Source organism: Stegodyphus dumicola, chromosome 3, assembly GCF_044657685.1.
Source record: "Stegodyphus dumicola isolate Sdum_Otavi_A_Nest chromosome 3, ASM4465768v1".
Lineage (NCBI taxonomy): Eukaryota > Metazoa > Arthropoda > Arachnida > Araneae > Eresidae > Stegodyphus > Stegodyphus dumicola.
In genome coordinates, this window is record NC_140770.1 from 12,718,542 (window position 1) to 12,745,148 (window position 26,607).

The following is a 26,607-nucleotide window of genomic DNA, read 5'->3' on the forward strand; positions in this document are numbered from 1 at the left end:
AATTTCTTTAAATATAATAGAGGGCGATGATTAAATAAAAAGACAACTTAAAATTTTTAAAAATAATCTAGCCCTAACATGCTTACATGAGAATTTAGTGACTGCTCAAATCAAACTATGTTTAGTACTTTGTTTCCTGTATAACATACTAAAAGGAATTAGCTTTTTCAAAATTAATATAATACAGTTTAATTAAGGGTTGGTGAAAAATGCGTATCTTAAAAGCCTCTTAAATCCAGAGTATCACCATAACAAAAAATTATGCAGGATGAAATTGAGGGTGTGTGTATTTAATTATGGCAAAGCACACTAGGGCTATCTGCCTAAGGGGAGGGATGCCTTCGTGGAGGACTTTCTAAGGTAAATTGGCTCGTATATACGTTACACATAGGAAAAAACCATGAAATTGAGGGAATAGGTTGGTGAATGTGTGGAAAATGAACAGCTATTCATTCTGCATCAATAAAATATTGCCGCAAAACTTCTGCATTTAGAGTTCTTTATTTCGAGGGACACCACCCTGCATAAAAGTAGTAGCTAGAAGGCATTGTCAGGCAAAAATTTGAAAAGTCATGCGCTGTTTATAGTTTTCAACGCAAAATGCCAAAACGAAATTAACTTAAGGGCAAATTGCCCCTTTAGACAGACACACACATACAAAAAAAAAAAAAAAAAAAAGACAAAGCTTTTTAGATTTTATATCACACGCAAAGAGACTTTTTTAAACGTGTTGTGTGTTACCTTTATTTATTAAATATCATGTTCTTCGCACTTAAACCGTAAAATTCAATTCAACAGCAATATCGCAAAATAATTTAAAAAGAGCATATATTTAAAATTTCCGATACACAGTTTCGCGCGCTGGAGATAAAAATATCCTCCCCCCCAACAGTATTGCCATTGCTCGCTTCGAAATCGCTGAGTTTCTTAATCAAAAACTCATAAATGCTTTACAAAATATAAAATAGATTTTTAAAAAACTTAAGTCCAAATGGATAATTTGCCCAGAAGAACTATCAATTTCGTTTTGGCATTTTGCGTTGATGCACTAAAAGCGTTGTTTCACTTTTCAAACTGTTTCCACCAAATATTCTCGACCTTTATAATATTTAAAGAAATTAAATAATAGAAAATCTGCTTAAATGTATGTAAGTTTCTCGCATTGTGATAAAACAAGGGTACCTAGAGCCATCCAATTTTGAATCTCCCACCCCTCTTCCTCTACCACTAAACCCCACGAGAGGATTTTCGGCTCATCCTATATTTAGAGTGCCGCGATGCGGTTTCATTTACATACAAAGACACTATGCATTTACAAACATCCATGCCTTCTCCGGGATTCAAGCCCGCGCTGTTCGGTACAGCAGTCAGAGACACTAACCCCTATCCTCTTTGGGCGGCCCAATGTCAAATTGTTCGTGGTCTGAAAATATAATCTAAAAGCATCTGATGGGCCTGATTTTTAATGACCATTTTTACTTCCTTGTACGACGTAAAAAGGAAGTATTGTAATCGCGAAAAGCTTCAGGCACCATATTTCAACGAAAATATCCATTTTGCAGTTTAATGATATTTTTGCGTGATGTCTGTACGTAAGGACCAATAAAAGACTCTTTTCCTCCAAAAAAAAATTATAAAACAGCTTTAAAAAGAATTCTGAAGAGAATTTTACGTGGCGTCTGTACGTACGTACGTATCTCGCATAACTCAAAAACGAGTAGCCTCAGAACGTTGAAATTTTGTATATAGGATTGCTATAACATGTAGATGTGCACCTCGTATTTTGGTTGCAATCGGCCGCGTCAAACATATATAAATACATTTATATATATATATCCACTCTGTTACCCGGCTCAGTGATCTCAGTTTCTTTATTCTTATATGTTTGTAAATTGAACATTTTTTTTTGCTTTAAAAATGATTGAATTATGTTGTTCTTGTATTCCGGTTCAGGTTTTTATGCCTTTAGTAAATCTGTGTGCAATATTTTTAGAATTATCAACAATTTTAAAGTTGTTTAAGTGCCGCTAAGCCTAATAATTTTTTCGATGGCAGCCACTGCTTGTTTACATTTTAAAAAGCAGACTAGTGAATTTGTCGCCAATCTAGAGAAACTAGCTTCGCAACAACAAAGATAATGCCTTCATTTATTATTGCGAAATAAATCATGTTTAATCCTTTCTGGAATGTTTTCGAGGAAATAAGTGCTTAAGATTTACTTCGTAAATTTTAATACAGATATTTTCAGTTTTATGTATTTTTGCCTTGTCGCGAAGTGAGAACTGAATTAATTGAATGAGAAATACTCCATCGTCTTTGAAAACTGTTTTTTTTTTTTTTTTTTTTTTTTTTTTGTTTTGTTTTGTTTTGTTTTGTTTGCTTAATTTCTTTTATACATCGTTCTAGCTTTATTATAGTATTTGAATAGAACATGTGGCAAGGATTAGATAATTCTACTCTTTAAATGTTATAAATTTTGTGCATTCTGTGTTATAATATGAACGAAATATAATACTGTTAAGTGAATCTAGCGCCAGAGTGTCGCTAAGGTAAACGAACAGAGTGAATTTTAAAGAATGCACTTATTCTATTGTGGTTTATGCGCTGTCGGCGAAGTCGATTTAACTCAATCCAATAAGTTTAAACGAAATGCAAGAAAACATTGCGTGTAATTTAATATTCCGTACAAGGAAGTCATGTGGTGCACACATCAGATTTTTTACTTCGTTATACAATATAATAGAAGTATGGTAAACTCGAAAAATGTCGGTCATCAGATTTCAACGGAAATATCCATTTTGATGGATCCTGGATCCATTTTGACTATTTTTTGCGTGACATCTGCATATACTGACAAAATAAAAGACACTTTATTCCAAAATAAATTATGAAATGGATTGAAAATGGATTTTTTGTTGAAGTCTGTACGACTGGATTCAAAATCGACTTTTCCGTGAAATCTGTTGGTACCTTCTAGCATAATTCAAAAATGGCCAATCGCAGAACGTTGAAATTTTGCATAAGAGATTTCTACAACATCTCGTTGTGCATCTCCCTTTTTTATAGCAACTGGCAGTGCCAAAAGCATAGATATCTACCCAAACTCTTTACCAGGCTTAGAAGTCCTTATCCGGCCTTAATTCTCACAGTCGTTGGGGGTAGTCATATACATTCAGTTACAAAAGTGTTTTAAATGACGAAAATATTCATGTTTTGGCAATTTCAAATTTTAAAATAAAATTAATTTTGAAGAGAAAACGAAATCTAATTTAGAATGCAGTCTTCTGTTTCCTATTACTTATATTTGGGAAAATTTTACACTCGTTAAGAAAAAAATAAAATTAGAAGACGTATTACTCCCGTACGACAAAAGTACGGGTCAGTTTTCAGACTGTTGCCACCAAACATTATCGCCTTGCATTATATTTAATAAAATTAAATAATGAATCTGCATGGATGTATGTATGTTTCTTGCATTGTGAAAAAAATAACAATACCTAGAGCCGTCAGTTTTTGAATAACGCAGTCTTGTACCCGAATACGGGCGCCTGGAAGCCAGATTCTTGAATTTCGAATTTGTTTTATTAGTTATTTCATATTTTATAAACTTTAACGATATTTTGATTAAGAAACTCGACGACTTCAAAACGAGCAGTAGCGACATACTGCACGGAATAAAATATTTTTATCTCCAGCCCGCGGGTCTGCCTATCGGAAATTCTAAAGGTATGATGTTTTTAAATATTTTTAACCCAAAAGGGCTTTAGACCAAATGCTTTAAAAATGTGTATGCATGTGTAAATGAAAAAAACGCCCTTTTTGGCGTAATGTACAAAGCTGAGCGCTTTCAAACTTTTTTCCTTTTATATAATTTATATAAAATTTACTGCGGCCATTTTTAATTTTTTTTTAATTTATTATCTTGAAAAAGATCTTAAGATCTTACTGCTTTCATTGAGTGAATCTCCATCCTTCTGAGATGTCAGTTGTTGCCCTTCATTTGCAGGGAACAATTCTTGCCTAAGCAGGAAAGGTTTTTCCATAAATGATTGCTTTTGGTTTGGTTTTGTTTATTTGATTATGACAAAGCCCTCGAGGGATAACTGCCTAAGGTGAGGGTTACCTTCGTGGAGGACTCTCTAAGGGAAAATGGCTCATGTAACGGGTGGCCATAATTAAACTGAAAGTGCTCACAGTGTTCTGTAGCGCGATCTATTTGCGAGAATGACGCCACATTTTGTAGGAAGATTAAACAAGACGGGGGACGAAGGATTCCGCGGGGGGGAAAAAATAAAAAATAAAAAATAAAAAAATAGCTCCAAAAGTCACCGCTAGGGGAATATTTGGCACTGTGTAATAGAAAATAGAGTGTTAACAAATGCAAATCAATACGGAAATTATCTTTTATTTTGCATTCAAATGAGATTCAATGTGGTTGCCGTTGTTGTGGACCACATATTGCATTCTGTGCACAGTATGCACAACATCAGAAAGTAACATGTCTGCAGGAATCTCCTGTACAGTCCGTGATATGTTATCCTTCAACGTAGCCAGGTCCCGGACCACTCCTTGATAGACCTCGGACTTAAGGTAACCCCATAGCCAGAAGTCGCATGGGGTAAGATCAGGCGACGGAGGTGTCCATGCAGTTGGAAAGTAGCGGCTAATGACTCTTTTTGTTGCGAATTTCTGTCGTAGCATCTGTTGCACCAGTACAGCAACGTGTGGAGGGACTCCATCTTGCATGAAAATGATTTCTCCCAGGCATTGTCTTTGCTGAAGTGCCGGAATGACAAAGCTGTTCAACATGTGGCGATATTTCTCTTCTGTAACAGAACAGGTTTCCGGTCCTGTCGGGGTAAAGTTCTCATAGAAGAACAGACCTACGATAAATTCCACTGTGAACCCACACCAAACAGTTACCTTTGGTGAATGTAAGGGAATTCCTGTGACTGCATATGGTGACTTGTCATCCCAAATTCGGCGGTTCTGGGTATTCACAGTTCCATTCAGGTAAAAATGGGCCTCGTCTCTCCATAAGATTTTTTCCACGGCCAAGCATTATCCACCTCCATTCTGGCAAGAAAGGTGAGAGCAAAAGTCAATCGCTTATCATGGTCGGGGTACAGTAACTCCTGTACACGGCTGATCTTGTACGGATAGAAGTTGATAATCTTTCGTAAGATTTTCCATACCGTATTGTAAGGCATATCCATATTCCATAAGGCATATCCATAATAAAAGGTAATTTTATTCCGTATTAATCTGCATTTGTTAACACTCTATTTTCTATTACACAGCGCCAAATATTCCCCTAGCGGTGACGTTTGGAATTATTTTTTTTTTTCGCAGAATCCTTCGTCCCCCGTCTTGTTTAATCGTCCTACAAAATGTAAAGTCATTCTCGCAAATAGATCGCGCTACAGAACACTGTGAGTGAGCACTGTCAGTTTAATTATGGCCACCCGGTATATGGGGAAACCATGGGAAACCCCATGCAGCCAACCTGTTCACCTGGAATCGATCCCACATCAAGTATATTACGGTTCAGTGATTTTACTACTCGGCCGCTGAGTGAGTCAGAAGATTGTGTGAGAAAAAATGTCCAGTTACGTCTTGAAGGTCTTTCCTTTATTCATTACAAGTTCCACGGACGCTCCATTTAAGGCGGAAGAATATGAAAGAAATGTTTTTCTCCCATTTTATCTTTCTTATCACAACAGCTGTTTTTTTTTAACTATATCATATTGTATAGTTAAACTAAATCATATTGTATAGTTATCATATTGTGTTGTGTGTTTTGAACATACGGGATTTAATCTGAAACTATTATAGTATTACGGTTTTTGTATTTATTTAGCTATGTTTAGTAGAATGAATTAAAATCGTTTTATATCCCCGTGCAATGCCGCACGAGATTTATTTGAAGAGAAAGCTACGCTGGGAAAGTTAAAACACAGGAGCATGCGCAATTAATAAATAGATATCTCGTAATTGTACTCTTTTGCTTTCCAGAAAACTCGAGAAATTACGAGAAGCTTCTCGTGGCAGACAAAAAAGCTTATAAAAGGCGGAATAAAACATCTCAATTCAGTTGTTGTTTGGATAACTGTTGCTGTTTACTGCAGCGAATTCGAGGTGAAATCTGACTAGCTTTCTCTGTTTTGAATTAAGATCTGTAGTTCTGGTTTCACCAGCAGATGGCGCCACTTGCTTATTCTTGTCCAGGCTTTCTTATCCTATCTAATCATTATTTCCTATCTTGTTCATTTGCGGTTTTGCAGCTGAGGATGGTGGTTCGGTAAAACCATCGAAACTAGTCCTGTGAAAATTTTGAAAATATAACGCTGATTTTTGTTCTTTGACTTCTGAATTAGTATCTGTTGAACGTTTTAATAGTTTAAAGGATAACTAATGTTAGATATTGCGATATTGTACGAATATCTCTTAGGAAATTTCAGCATTTTGTTTTTATTTATTGTGATAAGAATGAATTTTATTCACTTTTCATCGGACTTGTGCATTCAATTTATTAGGATCCCTTACGCACGCAACAATATCTATCATAATTGTCTGGCTGTTATTTTTTAAAATTTTAATGCTATCTTCATAGTCTTTAATTTAATTAAATAAAATTTTTTGGAGGTTAACCTTGTATTTTCCCCTTTACTTTTACTCAAAAATTGCTGCTTAAATAAATTTCAACCATCATTGGAAATTCGACAATTTTTAATTTAAATCATTATTGCATTACATGCGCCATAATCACGATCTTGTTTTGTTAAATATTTTGGAAAAAGGAAAATGCGTATTTATAAGTACTAGTCCTAGGTACTTTTCAAGGTCAGTTTACCCAGAGCTAACGTTGGAGCACACCGGAGTCTGGTTCTGGTTTTTCTTAGTTTCTGAGGTTATTCTAGCCGGAGCGCATTTTATGTTTAAAATAAATATGCTTCTAAAATCGATTATAACTTCCGAATTCATGCCTGTCTTTGTCTGGGGGAAAAAACGCTTTGATGAACGTTAAGACTTTTAAGGAAAGGTTAGGTTAGGTTATTTTAATTACGGCAAAGCCTCGAGGGCTATCTGCCTAAGGGGGAGGGATGCCTCCGTGGAGGACTTCTAAAGGAAACTGGCTAGTATACACTTTGCACATGGGGGAAAACCCCGAAAACACACATGCAGCCAGCCCGTTCGCGGGATTCGAACCTCGGACCGAACTACCAGTGTTTAGCGACTTTACCGCTCGGCCGCTGGTGGGCCCTTTTAAGGAAAGAAAAGCCCCCATGCACATGTCAAAGGCTTATTCTCCAGGTAGTGCAACAAATTTGTGTAAGCGGGTAAAGTGTTTTTTTCCCAAAAGTATTAGCAATGATTACCCTGGTCTTTCATGTCCAGTGCTAGTGAGACTTGAACTATATAACCAACTACTGCGGACAAAAATTGCCACTTAAGTAGACCTTACGTTTATTCGCATGTTGTCATCGGATCATATTCGGGGAAGATACTTTCATTCTGTTTGACAGCTAGAATTATATTGGCAGGGCATCGCGGTCAGAAAGCGTTGGACTCTACTCTCTTTGATTCCCGAAGCTACAATTCTGTATTATAATTTCTTTCCATACTTACATATTATTTCTAGTATTCTCTCTATTTTCTTTAGTGACGTTTTAATTGCTTTATCTTTGCCACTGGCGTGCTAGAAAAAGAAGTCCCTCCCCCCACCTTTAAAATCGTACTTTGTACTGCATATTTAAAGTCTAAATTCAGCCGGAGACCAGCTAAGCTATTTCTTAGTTTTTTGCTGAAACTGTAAGTCGAATCGGAGCTCCAAAAAACACGAAGTCCAATAATTTATTTCTTTTATTTAACTATTTATAATCAATTTAATAACTTATTAAGTCTTTATTTATATCTTTATATTTATTGAATTTAAATTTTAATTTCATCGCTTTAATTATTACTTATCACCCCAAAGGCCGTTAGCCCAGAAGAGCTATTAATTTCGTTTTGGCATTTTGCGTTGAAAACTGTTAAATGTCGGTTCACGTTTCACACTCTTGCCACCAAATATTACGGCAGTGTACAGTCAAAAGTCGTTAATTCGGACACCCATAATTCGGAATGATCTATAATCCGGACCTCAAAACTAAAAACTTTCTGCGCATGCGCCGCGTTGACACATGCGCATAGGCGTTTACGTGTGCGCGTAAGACCCTTTACGACTGCGCATATGAGTTTGCGCAAGTGCAGAAAACGTTTTCGCATGCGCGTTTTATTATAATGGACGTATAAGCTAAAATTATCTAATTATCTATTTCAGTTAATGTTGATGATTGCGTTGTTCCTTAATTTTCGAATTGGATCCGGCTTATTATTTTTTGCAGACTGTAAGAGCAATTTTATAAAAGTAAGCTTAAACTTTCGATTATATTAAATAGAATTTCCGATATATATTTGTTAATATGTAAAGGATCTAAAGCGAAATTATGTTTTGAAATCCGAAATCTGTTTATCAATTTCACGCTGCTCGGCGGGGGGATCGCCGCGCGGCGGGCGCGTAATGAATTGGAAGTTGATCTGTCAACACTATCTTTATCTTCAGCGCAGATGTTTTTATTTTATTTGGCTTATAATTCCTTACCAAATGTAGTATTTCATCTCGATATGCTCCGTCTTTGATATGATTTAAAACAAGTTCCTCGTCATTATAATTCGCTTTCGATAGCGAAGAAAGTAACAGAGGTTATTGAAAACGAAAAAATTTCGATTGACAAATTAGTCGGTGTTCTCGACACAGCAATTAATTATAGGACTTGAACGGCGTAACTTTGTAACTGAACAAGAAATTATGTCTGTTTAATAGAATTAAAGAGAAAGTATTATCATATGAAACGAAGCAACTTAAACAACTTACATTAAAAGAAATGTTTAATAAAGTAAACAAATAAATATTAAGCTTTTTCTTTTTGCAAATTTTGATACCCTTTAGATCATAATTGTTCTTTATTTCATAAATTACGGTTTCATATTTTTAATTTTAGAATTTCTGCATGCCATCTTACGAGATTTAAACTGATGATCTATAATCCGGAAAAATCGATAATCCGGAATCGCCGAAGTCCCGACGAGTCCGGATTAACGACTTTTGACTGTATTATATTTAACGAAATTCAATAAAGAAGAATCTGCATGAATGTATGTATGTTTCTCGCATTATGATGAAACGACGGTACCAGAGCCATCCGATTTTGAATAACATACGTTTCCACCCGAATATGAGCATCTGGAAGCCCAAATTTGGAATTTGGTTTATTATCTATTTCATGGTTTTTAAAACTTCCACGAATTTTTAATTAACAAACTCAACGATTTAAGAGCAGCAATGGCAACACTCTATGGGGGGAGGGGGGGAAACAAGCTTTTTATCTCTAGCGCGCGGAACTGTGTATCGGGCTATTGTTTTCGTTTCGCGATTTTGCGTCGATTCACTGCAAACGGCAAATCACGTTTAAAACTGTTGCCACAAAGCATTATCGCCCTGTGTTATATTTAAAGAAATTAAATAATGAAAAATCTGCATAAATGTATGTATATTTCTCGCACTGTGATAAAACAACGGTACCTAGAGCCATCGAATTTTGAATGACGTAATCCCCCTACGAATATGGGCATGTGGAAGACCCAATTTGAAATTTGGAATGTGTTTTATTATCGATTTCCTATTTTGTAAGACTTTAACGAATTTTTGATTACCAAACTCAAGGATTTCAAAGCGAGCCATGGCAACGTTGTACAGAAGAAACATTTTTATCTTCAGCGCGTCAGTCTCTGTATCGAAAATTCTAAGCTCATTTTAAAATTATTTTGCGATATTGCTGTTGAACTGAATTACTGAATTTTATTGTTTAAGTACGAAGAACATGATATTAAATAAATAAGAGTAAGACACAAAATGTTAAAAAAAAAAAAAAAAAAAAAAAAAAAAAAAAAAGGCCGCTTTTGGTCGTAATGAAAAACCTGAACCGATCATAAAGTTAAGTTTTAAAAATAAGAAAAAGAACAGTTATAAGTCAGCTACATCCTAGAATTTAACCGATGACAAATCTAAAGCGCGCTGTCAACGCAGGCAATGTAAAAGTGCAAATTAATTCCAGAGGCGTGGAAGTAAACAGTAACTTTAAAGGGAAAAAGCTTCGAATTCGTAATCAAAAGCCTATAATTTAACCTAATTGTCAATGGTGGAAAATAAGCTGCTTCGGCAAAAAATAAATATTTTTACACATTTGCATTCCACAAAACGTACCATTTTTAGTCCAAAGGGGCTTTGTCCCCGAAAGACTATTGTTTTCGTTTTGCGTTGAATCGCTATAAATGTCCGTTTCAATTTTCAAACTGTTGCCACCAAATGTTAGAGTCTTGCATTATATTTGAAGAAATTAAATAATGAAAAATCTGCATAAATGTATGTATATTTCTCGCACTGTGATAAAACAACGGTACATAGAGCCATCGAATTTTGAATGATGTAATCCTCCTACGAATGTGGGCATGTGGAAGACCAAATTTGAAATTTGGAATTTGTTTTATAATCGATTTCATATTTTGTAAAACTTTTACGAAATTTTATTAAAAAAACTCAAGGCTTTCAAAGCGAGCCATGGCAACACTCTACGGAGGGGGGGGGGATTTATCTCTAGCGCGCGGAACTATGTATCGGAAATTCTAAAGATAGGCTCATTTAAAATTATTTTGCGACATTGCTACTGAACTGAATTTTATGGTTTAAATGCAAAGAACGTGATATTTAATAAATAAAGGTAACACACAAAACGTTAAAAAAACGCCCCTTTGGACGTAATTTAAAACCTTAAACCTTTCAGATTTTTTTAAAATTTTATTTTATTTATTTATTTTTTCCCTTTTGTCCTGACCCCCTTCCAGAGGGCTCCGGCACTTCTCAATTTAGAAATTGCCTGGGTTTAGCAAAGGTCTGTTTAAACTGAATCTACAATCATATCAAAATTTTTGACAGCTTTCAAGTATATATCCTCTCTTTTTTAAAGGAAGGAATTTAAGAGCCATTGGTTGGTGGCGCCATCTCTTGAGTAGTATCTGAAGTTATGCTGAAATGCCGCAACATGGGTTGGCTAGCTTTCCGCCGTGCAAAGCAGCATATTTCGAACACGCTATGCCAATTAACTAGATATCAATTGTATCCTTTTTGCTGCTTTGGGCACCTTGAGTAAAACATTTTAAACCATCACTAGAGCCAATAGCAACTAAATGACGGCAGATATTTTAAAATGCTGTTATATATGCGGCGATAACTGAGTTTTCATAAAGGACATCTATATTCCTCATTTACAAAATTATAAATCTTTTTCGGTATTTTTTAAATTCTATATTAATTAATGCAAGCTACCTACTCAGTAAGCTACATTTACATGATGCATTATTAAATAAATATTTTTATGACGTGAAATGATGAAATACACAAAATATGAATTTTTAAATTCACTCACTAAATTTTACATTAAATTCCGATATTTTACAGTCACATTTCATATTCGTAAATAATTATTCTCAGCTGAATTTTCTTTCGTTTAGTTTTATGCCGGCTTGCAGCATCAAATATATGTTAATTAATTACACTCATGTCCATAAATTAAGGATAATGCAAAATCAGGCAAAGGAAGAGTTAGAAGCAAAACAAATTTGACTTATTTGTAAAGCTTATTTATTAAACAAAAAGTAAAGAGCAAAAAAAGATGCTATATGTTTGATATTATTAAAAAAATTAGCGATTTTTTCTCGAGCAAATTACAATAAAAAAAAAAATAATAATAATAAATAAAAAATAAAAAAAAAAACCTGTTTACAAAAAACCAATATTACATGATTGGTATGATTGTTAATACATTGTATGTCTCCCAGACGATGCAATACAGTCCGTACAACGCCTAGGCATGCTGATTATCAAATTATCGATCTGATCTTGGGGGATATTACACCACTCAAAAAGCAATGCTCTCCGAAGTTCCGGTAGACATGTAGGAGGAGGTTGACGGGCTGCAACTCGTCGGCCGAGCATGTCCCACACTTGCTCTACTGGATTCAAGTCCGGTGAGAATGCTGGCCAGTCCATACGGGTGATACCCTCCGATTGAAGACATTCGCTTACGATGTTTGCACTGTGAGGAAGGGCGTTGTCATCCATAAACACAAATTGTGCGCCCGTGGCGCTCCAAAACAAACGTACATGTTGTTCCAGAATGACGACCCGATAGATTTGGCTTGTCATGGTTCCAATTTGAACATGCAGGTCAGTTCTGGAACCCAGAATAATTCCACCCCAAACGAGCACTCCTGCACCACCGTAACGGTATCGTTCAATGATGTTTTCTTGGTGGTAACGGGTACCTGGAGCTCTCCATATGAAAGTCCGCAGAGAATCAGACTGCAAGCTAAACCTGGACTCGTCGGAAAACATCACACATGCCCACTGTTGCGGTGTCCATAATGCGTGCTCTCTACTCCAGGCTAACCGCGGGTGACAGTGAGTTGCAGTAAGTGGAACGCATCTGACAGGTCTACGAGCATATAGCCCAATCTGCCCTAAGCGTCTGTACACAGTCTGCCTTGAAATTGTCGTACCAGTGGCTGAAGAGAGCTGACGAGACAGGTCTGAGGCTGTGCTCCGCCTGTTTCTTTTGGCAGTAACTGCCAAATACCGGTCCTCATTCGGCGTTGTAACTATGGGCCGACCTGTGCTTTAACGTCTACTTACATTACCATCACCTTGGAATCGTTGCCAAAGCCTGGAGATGACAGTCTGGGTAATTCTAAGTTTGTCTGATACTTCCAGTTGGGTACGTCCACATTCCAGACGGTCGATAATTCTACCGCGTAAAAAATCATCCAAATGCGTCCTTTGTGTCATAACTATTCGGTTTTTGCACTCAAACGCTTATAAAGCGCCTGCGAACAATTTTACTTCTTTGTCTGTATTCCTTATATATCACTCTCTTACACTCTCGTCATTGTGACATACCATCCATCGGTGTCACCTGGTTACTTTCTGAAATTTGCTTATGATTCTTGAAGATGTGTGTAGTGATTTTACAGGTGATATATTTATTTTAGAGTTCGATTTCCGCGTGACTCCGAATTATCCTTAATTTATGGACATGAGTGTATATTCAGTACAGGAAGACTCCGGGTTATTTCTGAGTTAATTTGTCCGAACATTCTGGAAACTGATTGACAAAACTGTAGGGGTATTTATTTAAATTAACTAGTTATTTTACGTTCAGAAATTTTACTGTGACCTCTCCCTTTCCGTTGTCCTGCCAGTATGCAAATTTTAGCTCACGCGAATTTAAGTTAGGTAGAAAAACACAGTAATTAAACGGAGGTTTTTAGATTGTTTAGTCGGAGCGTGTTCCTCCTGCTGAAAGCCACGTTATTGGTTGAAATTTTACGATAGCATTCTGTCCACGGCGTTGCTTTAATCTTGCGGATATTACTGTCCCACCGGTGTAGTTTGAGCCCACTTGGGGATCAAATATTTCTGTGTACATTGTGGCTAAATTAAGATTTATTTTTAATTCGAATTCCTTGCTTTTGCGTTACGCTTTAAATGTTGGCTGGTTTTTGTGCATCAATGCACATGGGGTGCCTTCTGTTCAACTGTTTGAGCTCTTAACAAAAGAGTACTTTGCCCCGTTTTGACGTTTCTGTTTGCATTCTAGACATAGTGTGTGTGTGTGATTATGGCAAAGCCTCGAGGGCTATGTGCCTAAGGGGAGGGATGCCTTCGTGGAGGACTTTCTAAGGGAAACTGGCTCGTATACACGTTACACATGGGGAAAACCACGAAAACGCCCATGCAGCCAGCCCGTTCGCGGGATTCGAACCTCGGACCGAACTACCAGTGTTCAGCGACTTTACCGCTCGGCCGCTGGTGGGCCCCAACAAGACTGAGACTCTACAAAACCGATGGAGAAGATAAACAATCGAGAGATTTTTGGGAAAATTACAATATCTTGGATGCTATAGACCAGTGTTTCTCAACCACCGGTCCGCAAGAAAGGTTTGCCGATCCGCGAAAATGGAATTTTCTTGGTGTTTTAGTTAAGTCTTGGTAGTTTTATTCTCGATGCAATATTTTAAGTACGTTGAATGTACATAGGTAAATTATAACTAATAAAATGCTATAAAAATTATTTTTGTTTTCATGATTTATTTATGTGAAAAAATTGTGCCAATGGGTCGAATTGTTAAACTTACCGGTCCGCGAGAACATACCGGAATATTTTACCGGTCCATGGAGTAAATCCAGTTGAGAAACCACTGCTATAGAATGAGAAGACGAGAAATATGTGCAAAGATGTTTTGTAGTTGTTGCTTATGCTCACTTTTCTGACGTAGTCTGCCCAAGTTCCCCTAAATTCCTCGTGGAAAGGATCGCAAAATTGCGCCAGTCATTGACAGCCTTGAGCACCTATCAGGTAACAATGCGACTTGGCTCAGCTCCGCCCCCAATTTTGATGGACAGCACTCCGAGGGGACGGGTCCGAGGGACTCTCATCTCTCTCCTATTCCACTAAACCACATGAGAGAACTTTCGGCTCGCCGCATATTTAGAATGCCGCCATGCCGCACCAACACTATACTGTTACGAAATGAACAGGCGCGGTAAGATGGCTTCCTGGTTACAGCCGAAAACATCGCGGCAAAAACATCGCGGACGAAAACGTCGCGGAGAAAACAACGCAAGGCAAAAACATCGTGCTACAAAACATCGTGGGAGAAAACATCGTCGTCGAAAATAAAGCGGTTCAAAAACTTCGCAGTTTAAAAACATCGTCGTCGAAAATATCGTGGTAAAAAATAAAGTATCTACAAATCGTCGCATGACGATAACATCGCAGATATGCTTTTTTCAGACATGCTTTTCGCAAACATTCTTTAATAATTGTAAATTTATATTCCCATAATGTTTGTGAGCGCAAGATGGAAAGAAGGATAATTTTTACTTTCATATTTTTTTATTAACTGATAAATTTTTGCTGAGAAAATAAGAAGGAAACTTAAGCATAGAAAATTAATGCAACTTATAGCATTTAATGGAATTTTAAACCGACATATTTAACTAACAAAGGCCATTAATAAATAATTTTTGTAATGCTTTTACTGGTAATTTTTCATGAAAAGTATAAGCTATAAGTTGCATTTAATTATCTATGCTTAAGTTTCCTTCTTACTTTTTCAGCAAAAATTTATTAGTTATTTAAAAAAATGTGAAAGTAAAAATTATCCTTCTTTGCATCTTGCGCTCACAAATCATTATGGGAATATCTATTTCCAATTATTAAAACCTGAAAAAAAATGTCTGCGATGTTATCGTCATGCGATGATTTGTAGATACTTCATTTTTTACCACGATATTTTCCACGACGATGTTTTTAAACTGCGAAGTTTTTGAACCGCTTTATTTTCGACGACGATATTTTGTACCACGATGTTTTAGAACTGCGATGTTTTCTCTTTGCGATGTTTTCTCCCACGATGTTTTGTAGCACGACGTTTTCTCCTTGCGTCGCGGCGGACACCGGCTTCCTTGCAAAGCAGTTTTAGGGTTACCATAAAATAGCAAGTGAAGGCAGGGTTTCCATATTTGGCGACAAAATTGGCGATGTACCATGGACTGTTGGAGAACCTTCTGGTACGAATTCTTACCGCCAGAATACGCCAGAATGTTCCATAAATTATGAAAGAAAAATTGGCGATGTACCATGGACTGTTGGAGAACCTTCTGGTACGAATTCTTACCGCCAGAATGAATTACGCCAGAATGTTCCCGAACACAAGCCGAAATCTATATAAAGCCTGCTGGTCCACAGTCAGTGAGTGTGTGTGCCTCGTCGAGAGGGCGAGTCAGAGTGCCTTATCGAAAGCGAGATAGTTAGTATCCACTTGGTGTCTCGTTTATCAAGTTGACAGCCGGGCAGCGAGTGGGGCGTAAATCGTCGAGCGCACCGAAACAGTCTCGTAGTGCATCGTCGAGAGAGCGTGTTGAGCTCCGGGAACGACTGAACCGAAGAGTCGGGAGCCGTGCTCTGTATGTCGTCGAGTGCATCGCGAGTTGTAGCGTGTAGAGTCTCGAGAGTACGTTGAGTTCCGAGAACGAACAAGCAGTGTCGGGAGCTGTACTCTGGTGCTTTGCAATTAGTTGCAGTTTTTTTTTCATGTAAATTTGTAGTAGATTTGATTGGTAAATATTCTAACTGTAAAAAAAAATTAGTTGCAGCATTTGAAACATGTGTATTTTTATGGTATGATGATTGGTATATAATATGTGCTAAATAATTATGTATTTTATGCCTATTTTAATTGGGAATAACTGTTTTCCATTAGACGTTTTATTTTAGAATATGTGCTTTATATTGTTGGAATACCAGTCAATTTGTATTGACTGGAACTGTTTAACAAATTTGTAGTTTTGCACAATTTAGAATTGTATTTGTAAATTTAAGAATTAGTTTCCTTCTTTTTTATCATCTGGGAGCCAAGTCATTATTTAGAAAACATTTACTTCTGTGGATAATAGTAAAATAGTGTACATAATACAATGAACTTCCCAATTGCAATTTAGTGATTGACTTGTGGATAATGGCGACACAGTGGTGTGCAGATTGCTATGGACACACATAATGAGGTGTGCAAACTGTTAAGGACACGAAGTTATGATGTATCGAAGTGGACAAGTAGTATTTACTTGAACGATGAGCTTTACAAAAGTGAACATAGAATAGCCTACACATCATATACTTTGGGCTATGGAACTATCAACTGCCTGAACTGGTGTGACTGGCTTACTCTGTGGATAACTGCAACAATAATTCGGACACACATCATTAGGTGTGTAACTGATAAGAACATGAAGTTAAGACATAATGGAAGTAGACATAGGTTTAGAGAATGGTTAATATATAAGTTCCACTTTCCACAACATAGATCCTATCCATGACAATGTAATTATTAATTGATCGTATATTTATTTTTCATACGGATTATTATGTAACAATTATTGTATAGATGACATTGTCAATTTAGCATTGTAATATTACTATCATTGATTCAGTGAATGCCGCTGGAGGTGGATGGTTGATTCTTTTCCGTTGTGTGGACATATAACTCTGATTGGTGTAGAACCTTATGTCGAAGGTGCATGCGACTGCGTATCAGTGAAGCGATCTCCACCGTTATAGCCAGATAACCTGAAGGCTGTGTCGCTGATTGTTCCAGCGAGTGTATAGTAGATCTTCGACGACTATAAAAAGTGACTTTGGAGCTGTCCTGATTAATATTGCCTAAATAAAGTGTGTTTCCATTCTTCATCAAGTGTCATCGTCATTCACTCCAAATCTACGAACCCCGTACGAAGAAAATATCGTAACAACTGGTGTCAGAAAGAAAAACGCAACAATACATTTACAAACACTCATGCCTTCTCCGTGACGTACTTGATTCAATGCCAGACGTACGTGATTAATCGGAATTCGTCAGTATTTCACAGCACAGAAAATAAGCACCTCACCAAGGAAATCCAATGCAATTGCTCAAGATTTTATTGCACACTAACAACCAAATCCGTTCTAGGAATGTAAAAATTTCTCTTTCTGTCTGCTGGTATTTTTTCCTGAAAAATACGAGCTTATCTGGCACCATGTTTCCCTTACACGCTACTTCTGTTATCGTATATATTTTATTGAAATAAATATTAACGGATGCTCAGACAAAATATGATGGATGCAATCGTACATAAAACATTAATCCAGTGAAGCGTTTTTTCAGTGATATCTTTGGATTCATAAAATTATAAAAATATTCGTCAATATGCTCCAGACAGCCCCCAAAATGAATCTTATCAAGTCATATCCAACTGGTCTTTGTGATTTAGTCTGATGTCAAAGTTAGAACTTGTCAAATATTGTATTTCTGATTACACTTTTCTCATAATAGATTTAATTTCATTAGAAATTACTGTAATTATTTCATTCTCAGCATCTTTTGATCCTTCTTCAATAGGTAATTCTTCTTCTCCAAAGATATTAAAACAGAAAATAATCTCTTAAAAACTAATTTCTGTCCTTTTCATTTTTACTTCCTTGCACGAAGTAAAAAGGTAGTATTGTAATCGCGAAAAATTTCATGCAGCATATTTCAACGAAAATATCCATTTTGACCGCTATCGAATGCAATTTAACGAAGTTTTTGCGTGACATCTGTACGTAAGGACAGAATAAAAGACGCTTTTCCTACAATATATATATATATATATATATATATATATATATATATATTTGTAGAATCTCATTCTTGTTGGTAACAGGTACTAAGTCAAGACTGTGATAAGAACTCGGCTAATTATCTCTATAAACAGAAACGTCAAAACGGGGCAAAGTACCCTTTTGTTAAGAGCTCAAATAGTTGAACAGAAGGCACCCCATGTGCATTGATGTACAAAAAACAGCCAGCATTTATAGCGTAACGCAAAAGCAAGAAATTCGAATTAAAAATAAGTCTTAATTTGGCCACAACGTACACAGAAATATTTAATCCCCAAGTGGGCTCAAACTACACCGGTGTGACAGTAATATCCGCAAGATTAAAACAACGCCGTGGACAGAATGCTATCGTAAAATTTCAACCAATAACGTGGCTTTCAGCAGGAGGAACACGCACCGACTAAGCAATCTAAAAAACTATATACATCTATATATACATAAAACTGCTTTAAAATGAATTCTGAAGAGAATTTTTCGTGGCATCTGTAAGTACGTACGTATGTTTCTCGCATAACTCAAAAACGAGGAGTTGTAAGGATCTTAAGTTTTACTAACGTTTATTTTTATTTTAAATCTTTACTATCACTTCTTATTTTCTACTTCCGGCCAGAATTATAAGCGTGAAGGTTTTTATGCAAAGTTTGTCTGGCGAACGCCAAGTATTTAAGTGTGGCCATTTTGCCAAGCGAAAGGGAGGAAGCAGTGAGTTCGAAGCAGGCCGCTTACCTTAGAAGTTACGCAGTTGCTATTTGCCTTCCAGGCCAGAGGTTTTAATCCTCTTAATAAATTAAACGTATTGTAGTGTTCACAGTCTCTGTGCTACATACGCTTCCTGTTATTATAAGGCCAATCTTCCACGTGTGTTATTCCAAAGTTAAATTAGAGTTTAGTTTTATTTTTTATACCTTTTACGTTAGACCCCCGAGTGGAGGGTCATTGTATTCCGAAGTACGGAAGTCATTGTATATAAAGAAAAATAAAGGGTTTTGTATACCCTTCGTCTGTATCCTGTCTACTTACTACAATTAGTGAACATAGCTTTAGTAAGCTCTCTGTTCCTAGTCAGGTCATTGTATGTTTCCGAAGAAGGTTAGAAGAAACATTGAACCTGATAGAGTAGCCTCAAAACATTTAAATTTTGTTTATAGCACTGCTATAACATGTAGATGTGCACTTCGTATTTTGGTTGCAATCGGCCGCAACAAACGTATATAAATATATTTATATATATATCCACTCTGTTACTTGGCTCAGTGATCTCAGGTTCTTTACTCTTATATGTTTGTAAATTGGGCATTTTTTGCTTTAAAAATGATTGAATAATGTTGTTCATATCTTCCGGTTAGAGTTTTTATGCCTTTAAGAAATCTGCAAGCAATATTTGTAGAATTATCAACAATTTAATAGCTGTTTAAGGGCGGTTAAGCCTAATGTTTAAATAACATGGCGGACATGTTTGTTTACATTTGAAACAGCAGAATAGTAGATTTCTTACCAATCTAGAGAGACTAAGCTTCGCAGCAACAAAAATAACGCCTTCATTTATTATTACCAATTAAATCATGCTTAATCCTTTCTGGAATTTTTTCGAGGGAATAAGTGTTTAAGATTTCTTCGTAATTTTTAATACAGATATTTTGAGTTTTTATGTGTTTTTGCCTTGTCGCGGAGTGAGAACTGAATTAATTAAATGGGAAATACTGAATCATCTGTGAAAAACTGTTTCTTTTTTGTTTTGTTTGCTTAATTTCTTTTACACATCGTACTAGCTTTATTATAGTATTTGAATAGAACATGGGGCAAAGATAAGATAATTCTTCAAATGATGTAAATTTTGTGCATTCTGAGTTATAATATGAACGAAATATTAAGTGAACCTAGCGCCAGAGTGTCGCTTTTGTAAACAAATACAGTGAATTTTAAAGAGTACATTTATTCTATTGTGGTTTATGCGCTGACGCCGAAGTAGATTTAATTTTTGTTTTACTTATTTCTTATTAAATGAACTCATGCAAAGTATTACACCGGAGACCGCTTCCAACCGGGAAAAAAACCCATTTTGAAACAATTTATTACTTCTGAATTTGAAAGGGAAATGTGAATCTTCTTTTTCTCTCAATGCACGCTTAGGAATGCAATTCTAATTTAAGAGATGAGTATGTTTAAACCGGAAACGATGTCGCCAAACACCGTAAACAAGGGTACAGCGCCAAATGAGAATTTTCTTTCCATCATGTATATGACGGAAGAATTCTGAATTTAGAAACCTCCTTTTTCTTGTCACACATATAAGAGAAAAGGGTACGTATTCTGATATTCGAGGACTACAATTTAATGTACACTGCTAGATGCACAGTACTTATTCTAGTACAGCTGCTAAGTTTTCTTAGCAGCATGAGTAGATGATTCATAAGAATTCTAATTTTGCATTTTTACTTCTCGAGGCTTTCCCTTGAAACAGCCATTCTAAACCTCAATCACTAAAAACATATCCTCTGAATGTTGCCAATTCGTTAAAAGTTTCACTACCGATTAAAAGCCTGGCGGCATGAAGTTTTGTGATTTTGCCTCCGTATCTAAGGTACACGCGAGATACTTTACCTTAAGAAATCCTCCTTGGAAGCATGCCTCCGTTGGAATCCGTTGCCTTCATGTGCTATGACATAATGAAATCAGCCAACTAACCACCTCATTTAATGATACTTCAGTATTTTCCCGTTAAACATCACTATTTCTTGCCCACCCCCACCAGCGGCCGAGCGGTAAAGTCGCTGAACACTGGTATTTCGGTCTGAGGTTCGAATCCCGTGAACAGGCTAGCTGAATAGAGTTTTCGTGGTTTTCCCCATACTGTGACGTTCAGACATATGCACCCCTCGGACTTCCAGGTGCTTAATGAGAACTTCCTGTTTTGTTCAGAGACAAAATGGACAGCAGAACTTTGAAGAAAGGTGCAGCGGAAACCCCCGGTTTCCGGTCATAAGGGACTAATTATTCTCTTTCAAGGTTTTTAACAAAACGAGGAGAGAGCTTTGTGTAACAGCTTTTGATGTTGGAAGCGAGTGAAAGCAGACACATTTCAGCGTCGTTGCCGCGTCAGCGGCCTTTGTATGAATTATGGTTAAAATGATTTAATTATTTTAATATTTATTCAAGAATTTTTATCAAGTTTTCAAAATAAATATTTTAAAAGACAACCTGTCTTTCCTTGCACCCAACCAACCTGACTTTACAGTATATGCGAGCCAGTTTTCCTCAGAAAGTCCTCCACGAAGGCATCCCTCTCCTTAAGCAGATAGTCCTCGAGACTTTGCCGTAATTAAATAAACCGAAACCAAACAATATTTCTTTCGCAATTTCATAAATTCCAATTCCCTTCCGTACTTCGACCTAATCTAAATAATTCTAATCATGATAATTTTTTTTTTTTTTTTTTTAAAGCAGAAGACATCAAAAATGAGCAATACTCTCCCCGGGACCGAACATGGATCTTTCGAATACGCGCCGAGTGTGCTAAGTGTTACACCACGAAGGCATGCTGGAAGGAAGGAGAAAACACCCTATATACTGCCCCTTTTTAAAGAACTACTGGGGATTAGGCGAGCCAGTCGCCAAATCCTGGTGGTGAAGAATCGTCATCCACCACGCTTTAGTTCGGGAGCTACAGTAGAATCACCAGGCTTTTTTTTTTTTTTTTTTTTTTTTTTTTAAAGGAGAAGACATAAAAAATGAGCAATGCCCTCCCCGGGATTCGAACCTGGACCTCTCGAATACGCACCGAGTGTGTTAACCGTTACACCATGAAGGCATGGTGGAAGAAGGGAGAAAATACCTTATATACTCCCCCTTTGCATAGTTGTAAGAACAAAAAAAGCCAAAAAAAATTGCCAAAAGGAGAGGACCAGAAAGGTGTGTTCAAGGACAGATACATATGGTTTGGCCCAGATGCTAGTAAAAGAACCTCTAAGCCATCCATTCAATGAGAAGATATTTAAAACTGTATTTGTACGGGTTATGATAAACAGACGGGTTATGATAAGTTTAGATCTGAGATTTTCATTGTTTCGGAAACTTTTTTTTCGTTAAATAATAGTTTTTCTAAAGCATTTTAAGGGGCTCATGCACCTTAAACCCCTTATGGTCTTCGAATAGACTGTTGCAAGAATTGGGATATTTTATTTATTTTAAAAGCAATTACTTCCAACTTGTTACATCTCACTACATAATATAGCTGCTTTGGGAACTAGTAACCAGAAAGTTTGTGTTGCCACAAATATTTTTGTAATTTAATCCGCTTTGTGACAAAATTTTTAGTCATGTTTCCACCTTCCGCGCATATTTTAAAAATGGCTAATGGTACATACATGAAATTGGATGGAATTTTTTATATAGGCTCTATTCTCTAACTGAACCAAAAATCTGATGAATATTTTAATATTAAAAAATTTTACGCACGAAAACATTACAGATTTTTTTAATAAAATACATTTTATAAACTCAGCTCCAAATAAAATAAAAATTTCACATGAAATTTTTAGAATTTTTGGTTCGCAGTAGTTTCCAGATGTTATAAAAGCTATATGTTAAATATGGTATTAAATTATGTAACAGAATGTTTTAAGCTGTCCGCGCAAGGTGGAAACATGACGAAAAATGTTGTCACCGGCTTAAATTATAAAAACATTTGTGGCAACACAAACTTTCTGATTACTATTTCAGAAAGCAGCTATATTATGTAATCAGCTGCAAAACGTTGGAAGTAATTGCTTTTTAAATAAATAAGTTATCTCAATTCTTGCAACAGTCACATATTCGAAGATCTTATGGGTTTTAAGGTGTGTGATTCCTCTTAAAGCATAGTGTTTTTTAAAGCATTTTAATAACGGAGAACCGTAAAGTGTGTTTCTCCAAACAATAATGATTTGCAGTAAAGAATTTTTTAGTTTCTTTCTTCCAAACTTCCATTTCGCGTTCTTTGATGGAAACTTTCAAAGCTTATCTCTTTTGACCAATGTGCAAATTAAGCCACACTGGGAAAGACTGTTGTAGTCTACATATCTGGTTTGGTGTGGTTTAGTTGATTATGGATTGGGTTATGTGATTAACAGCAAAGCCTATGGGGACTATTTGCCTATGAGGAGGAATTCCTTCGTGGAGGATTTTTAAGGGAAACTGGTTCGTGTGCACGCTACACATGGGGAAAATTACGAAAACGCCCATGCAGCCAACCCTTTTACGAGATTCGAACCTCGGATGGAACTACCATTCTTCAGAGAATTTACCGGCCGGCCGCTGGTGGGCCTTTTAGCTGATTATGGCAAAGCGCACTAAGGTTATCTAAGGGGAGGCCTTCGTGGAGGATTTTTTAAGGAAAACTGGCTCATATACACATTGCACATCTGGAAAACCACGAAAACGTCCATACAGCAAGCCCGTTTGCCTGGAATCAAATGCAAGTTGCAGTTACCAATTTTCAACGATTTTATCTCTAATAGGTACTTTTGAACTACGAATTCTATTAGCAGGAGGGTGAGGTCTATTAGCAAGAGGTTTTTATTTTTGCGAATTAAATCATGCTTCACCTATTCTGAAATTTATTCGAGAAAATTAGTGTTTAAGATGTACTTCGTAATTTTTAATATAGATATTTTGAGTTTTTATGTATTTTTGCCTTGTCGCGAAGTGAGAGCTGAATTAATTGAATGAGAAATACTGAATCGTCTGTGAAAAACTGTTTCTTTTTTGTTTTGTTTGCTTAATTTCTTTTATACGTCGTTCTAGCTTTATTATAGTATTTGAATAGAACATGTGGGAACGATTAGATAATCCTTTAATTGATATAAATTTTGTGTATTCTGAGTTATAATATGAACAAAATATAATACTGTTAAATAAACCTAGTGCCAGAGTGTCGCTATGGCAAACAAAGTGAATTTTAAAGAATGCATTTATTCTATTGTGGTTTATGCGCTGTCGGCGAAGTAGGTTTAATTCAATCCAATAAGTTTAAATGAAATTCAAGAAAAAATGTGTATAATTTAATATTCTGTGCAAGGAAGTCATGTGGTGTACACATCAGATTCTTTTTTTTCCCTTAAACCTTTCATGAAGACATCGTTTTTAATCTGGATACCTTTGTTAAATTTGTGCAAATATGTTAAGGTTTTATTTGCAGTTGTTTTGCTATAATTTCTTTGGTTGTTTCAGGTAAGGCCGTCCAATGGAGGCTCGTCCTTTTGGTGGTTTCAATCCCCGTCCCTCTCCGTGGGGTTACAACTGGACGACAGAGAATGCTTCTTCTTCAGTCGGATCCTCACCGCCGGGTCGAGACAGCGGGGCTCGGAATTCGCCAGTTACGGTATGCTCACCATTACCGTTTTGAATTTTCACTCATGGAAAGAGGCACTTTATGAAACATTAGTAATAGGTCATATAGTGGCATAATTACCAGAAGTGGCATAAACTTTTGTTATTTTACAGCGAAATTGTCTTTCCCCACAAAAATCTAATATATGTAAAGAAGAATGTCTGTTTGTTTGTTTGCGATACAATCAAACGCTACTATAGCTATCGTCACCAAACTTTCTACAATTCTTTTCTGGTCCTGGGAAAGATCGACCATTTTTTTCTAAAAATAAAAATTCAATATCCCTATATTTTACGTGAATTTAACGAACCTCTGATAAAAAAAACCTCAGCGATCTGAAAGCTTTTGCATTGCCATCCTGCAAAAGCGTAAGATAGATGTGTTTCAAATGAGATACATTCCGATGGCCTCATTGATCACGTGACTTATGTATACCTACAAAACAATGCAGATGACCTCAGAGAGCACGTGACTTATGTACAGCTAATGCAAACAAGCAAGGTCATTCTTCCTCTTCTTCTGTTGCGAAATGTATCTCATTGAATGAGAATACTCAGAAATATAAAAAAAAATTGTGTTGCCACTCGGGAAAACCCAATTATATTAATTTGTCTCGAATTTAATAAAAAAAACTCGACTATTTAAGAAGTATGCTGCACAGCTCAAATTAAAATATTTCAAGTGTGCTATTGTTCGGCATAGCGTAAAATATTTAATTTTCACGAAATAACACGCACGCATCAATATGCGTGTTATTGCATCACACGAGTTTGCTTTGCTTTTGAAAGTGACTATGTAATAGTCGTCACAAAGCATTACTTTTGCTGTGAAATCAATTATGTTACTAGAGCGAAAATCGGTTGCTCGGTTTGTACCTTAAGGGGGACTCATACACCTTAAAACCCATAAGATCTTCGAATATGTGAATGTTGCAAGAATTGGGATAACTTATTTATATTAAAAGCAATTACTTCCAACTTTTTACAGCTGACTACATAACATAGCTGCTTTCTGAAATAGTCATCAGAAAGTTTGTGTTGCCACAAATATCTTTATAATTTAATCCGCTTTGTGACAAAATTTTTCGTCATATTTCCACCTTGCGCGCACAGTTTAAAACAATATGTTGTATAATTTAATTCCATATTTAATATATAGCTTTTATAACTTTTGGAAACTACTGTGTGAACCAAAAATTCTAAGAATTTCATGTTAAATTTTTATTTTATTGAGTTTATAAAATGTATTTTATTAAAAAAATCTATAATGTCTTCGTGCATAAAATCTTTTAATATTAAAATATTCATCAGATTGTTGGTTCAGTTAGAAAAGAGTGCCCATATAAAGAATTCCATACAATTTTAAGTATGTACCTCTAGCCATTTTTAAAATATCATACGCGCAAGGTGGAAACATGACGAAAAATTTTGTCTCAAAGCGGATTAAATTACAAAAATATTTGTGGCAGCACAAACTTTCTGACTACTAGTTTCCAAAGCAGCTATATTATGTAGTCGGCTGTAAAAGTTGGAAGTAATTTCTTTTAAAATAAATAAAATATCCCAATTCTTGCAACAGTCACATATTCGAAGATCATAAGGGGTTTAAGGGGTATGAGTCTCCTTAAGTACGGTAAAAAAAAGGGGGCATCACGAGCTTCAGAAACAAACTGGCAACGGGAAGTAAGACAGGGAAACGTTCGTGTACGTACTGCTCGAGACTGTTCGAGTGAAACAAACGAACAACGGGAAGCAAAATTGGAAAATATTCGAGTATCCACTACTTGATCTAGACCAGGGTTTCTTAAACTTTTTTGTGTGGGGATCCCATATTATTTAAGAAAATTTATGGGACCCCCCATAAGCATTGTGCAAATCGGACACA

The 26,607-nt window shown here is 36.2% G+C and overlaps 1 protein-coding gene across 1 annotated transcript in view; it reads left to right on the forward strand.

The window, feature by feature from the left end:
• LOC118182416 (uncharacterized) overlaps window positions 1-26,607 on the forward strand; it is a 160,532-nt gene that overhangs the window by 62,764 nt on the left and 71,161 nt on the right. Inside the window, exon 2 of the mRNA XM_085812575.1 lies at window positions 24,564-24,714. Coding sequence (XP_085668701.1) covers window positions 24,577-24,714 — 138 coding nt within the window. The 5' untranslated portion in view covers window positions 24,564-24,576. The remainder of the gene's footprint in view (window positions 1-24,563; window positions 24,715-26,607) is intronic.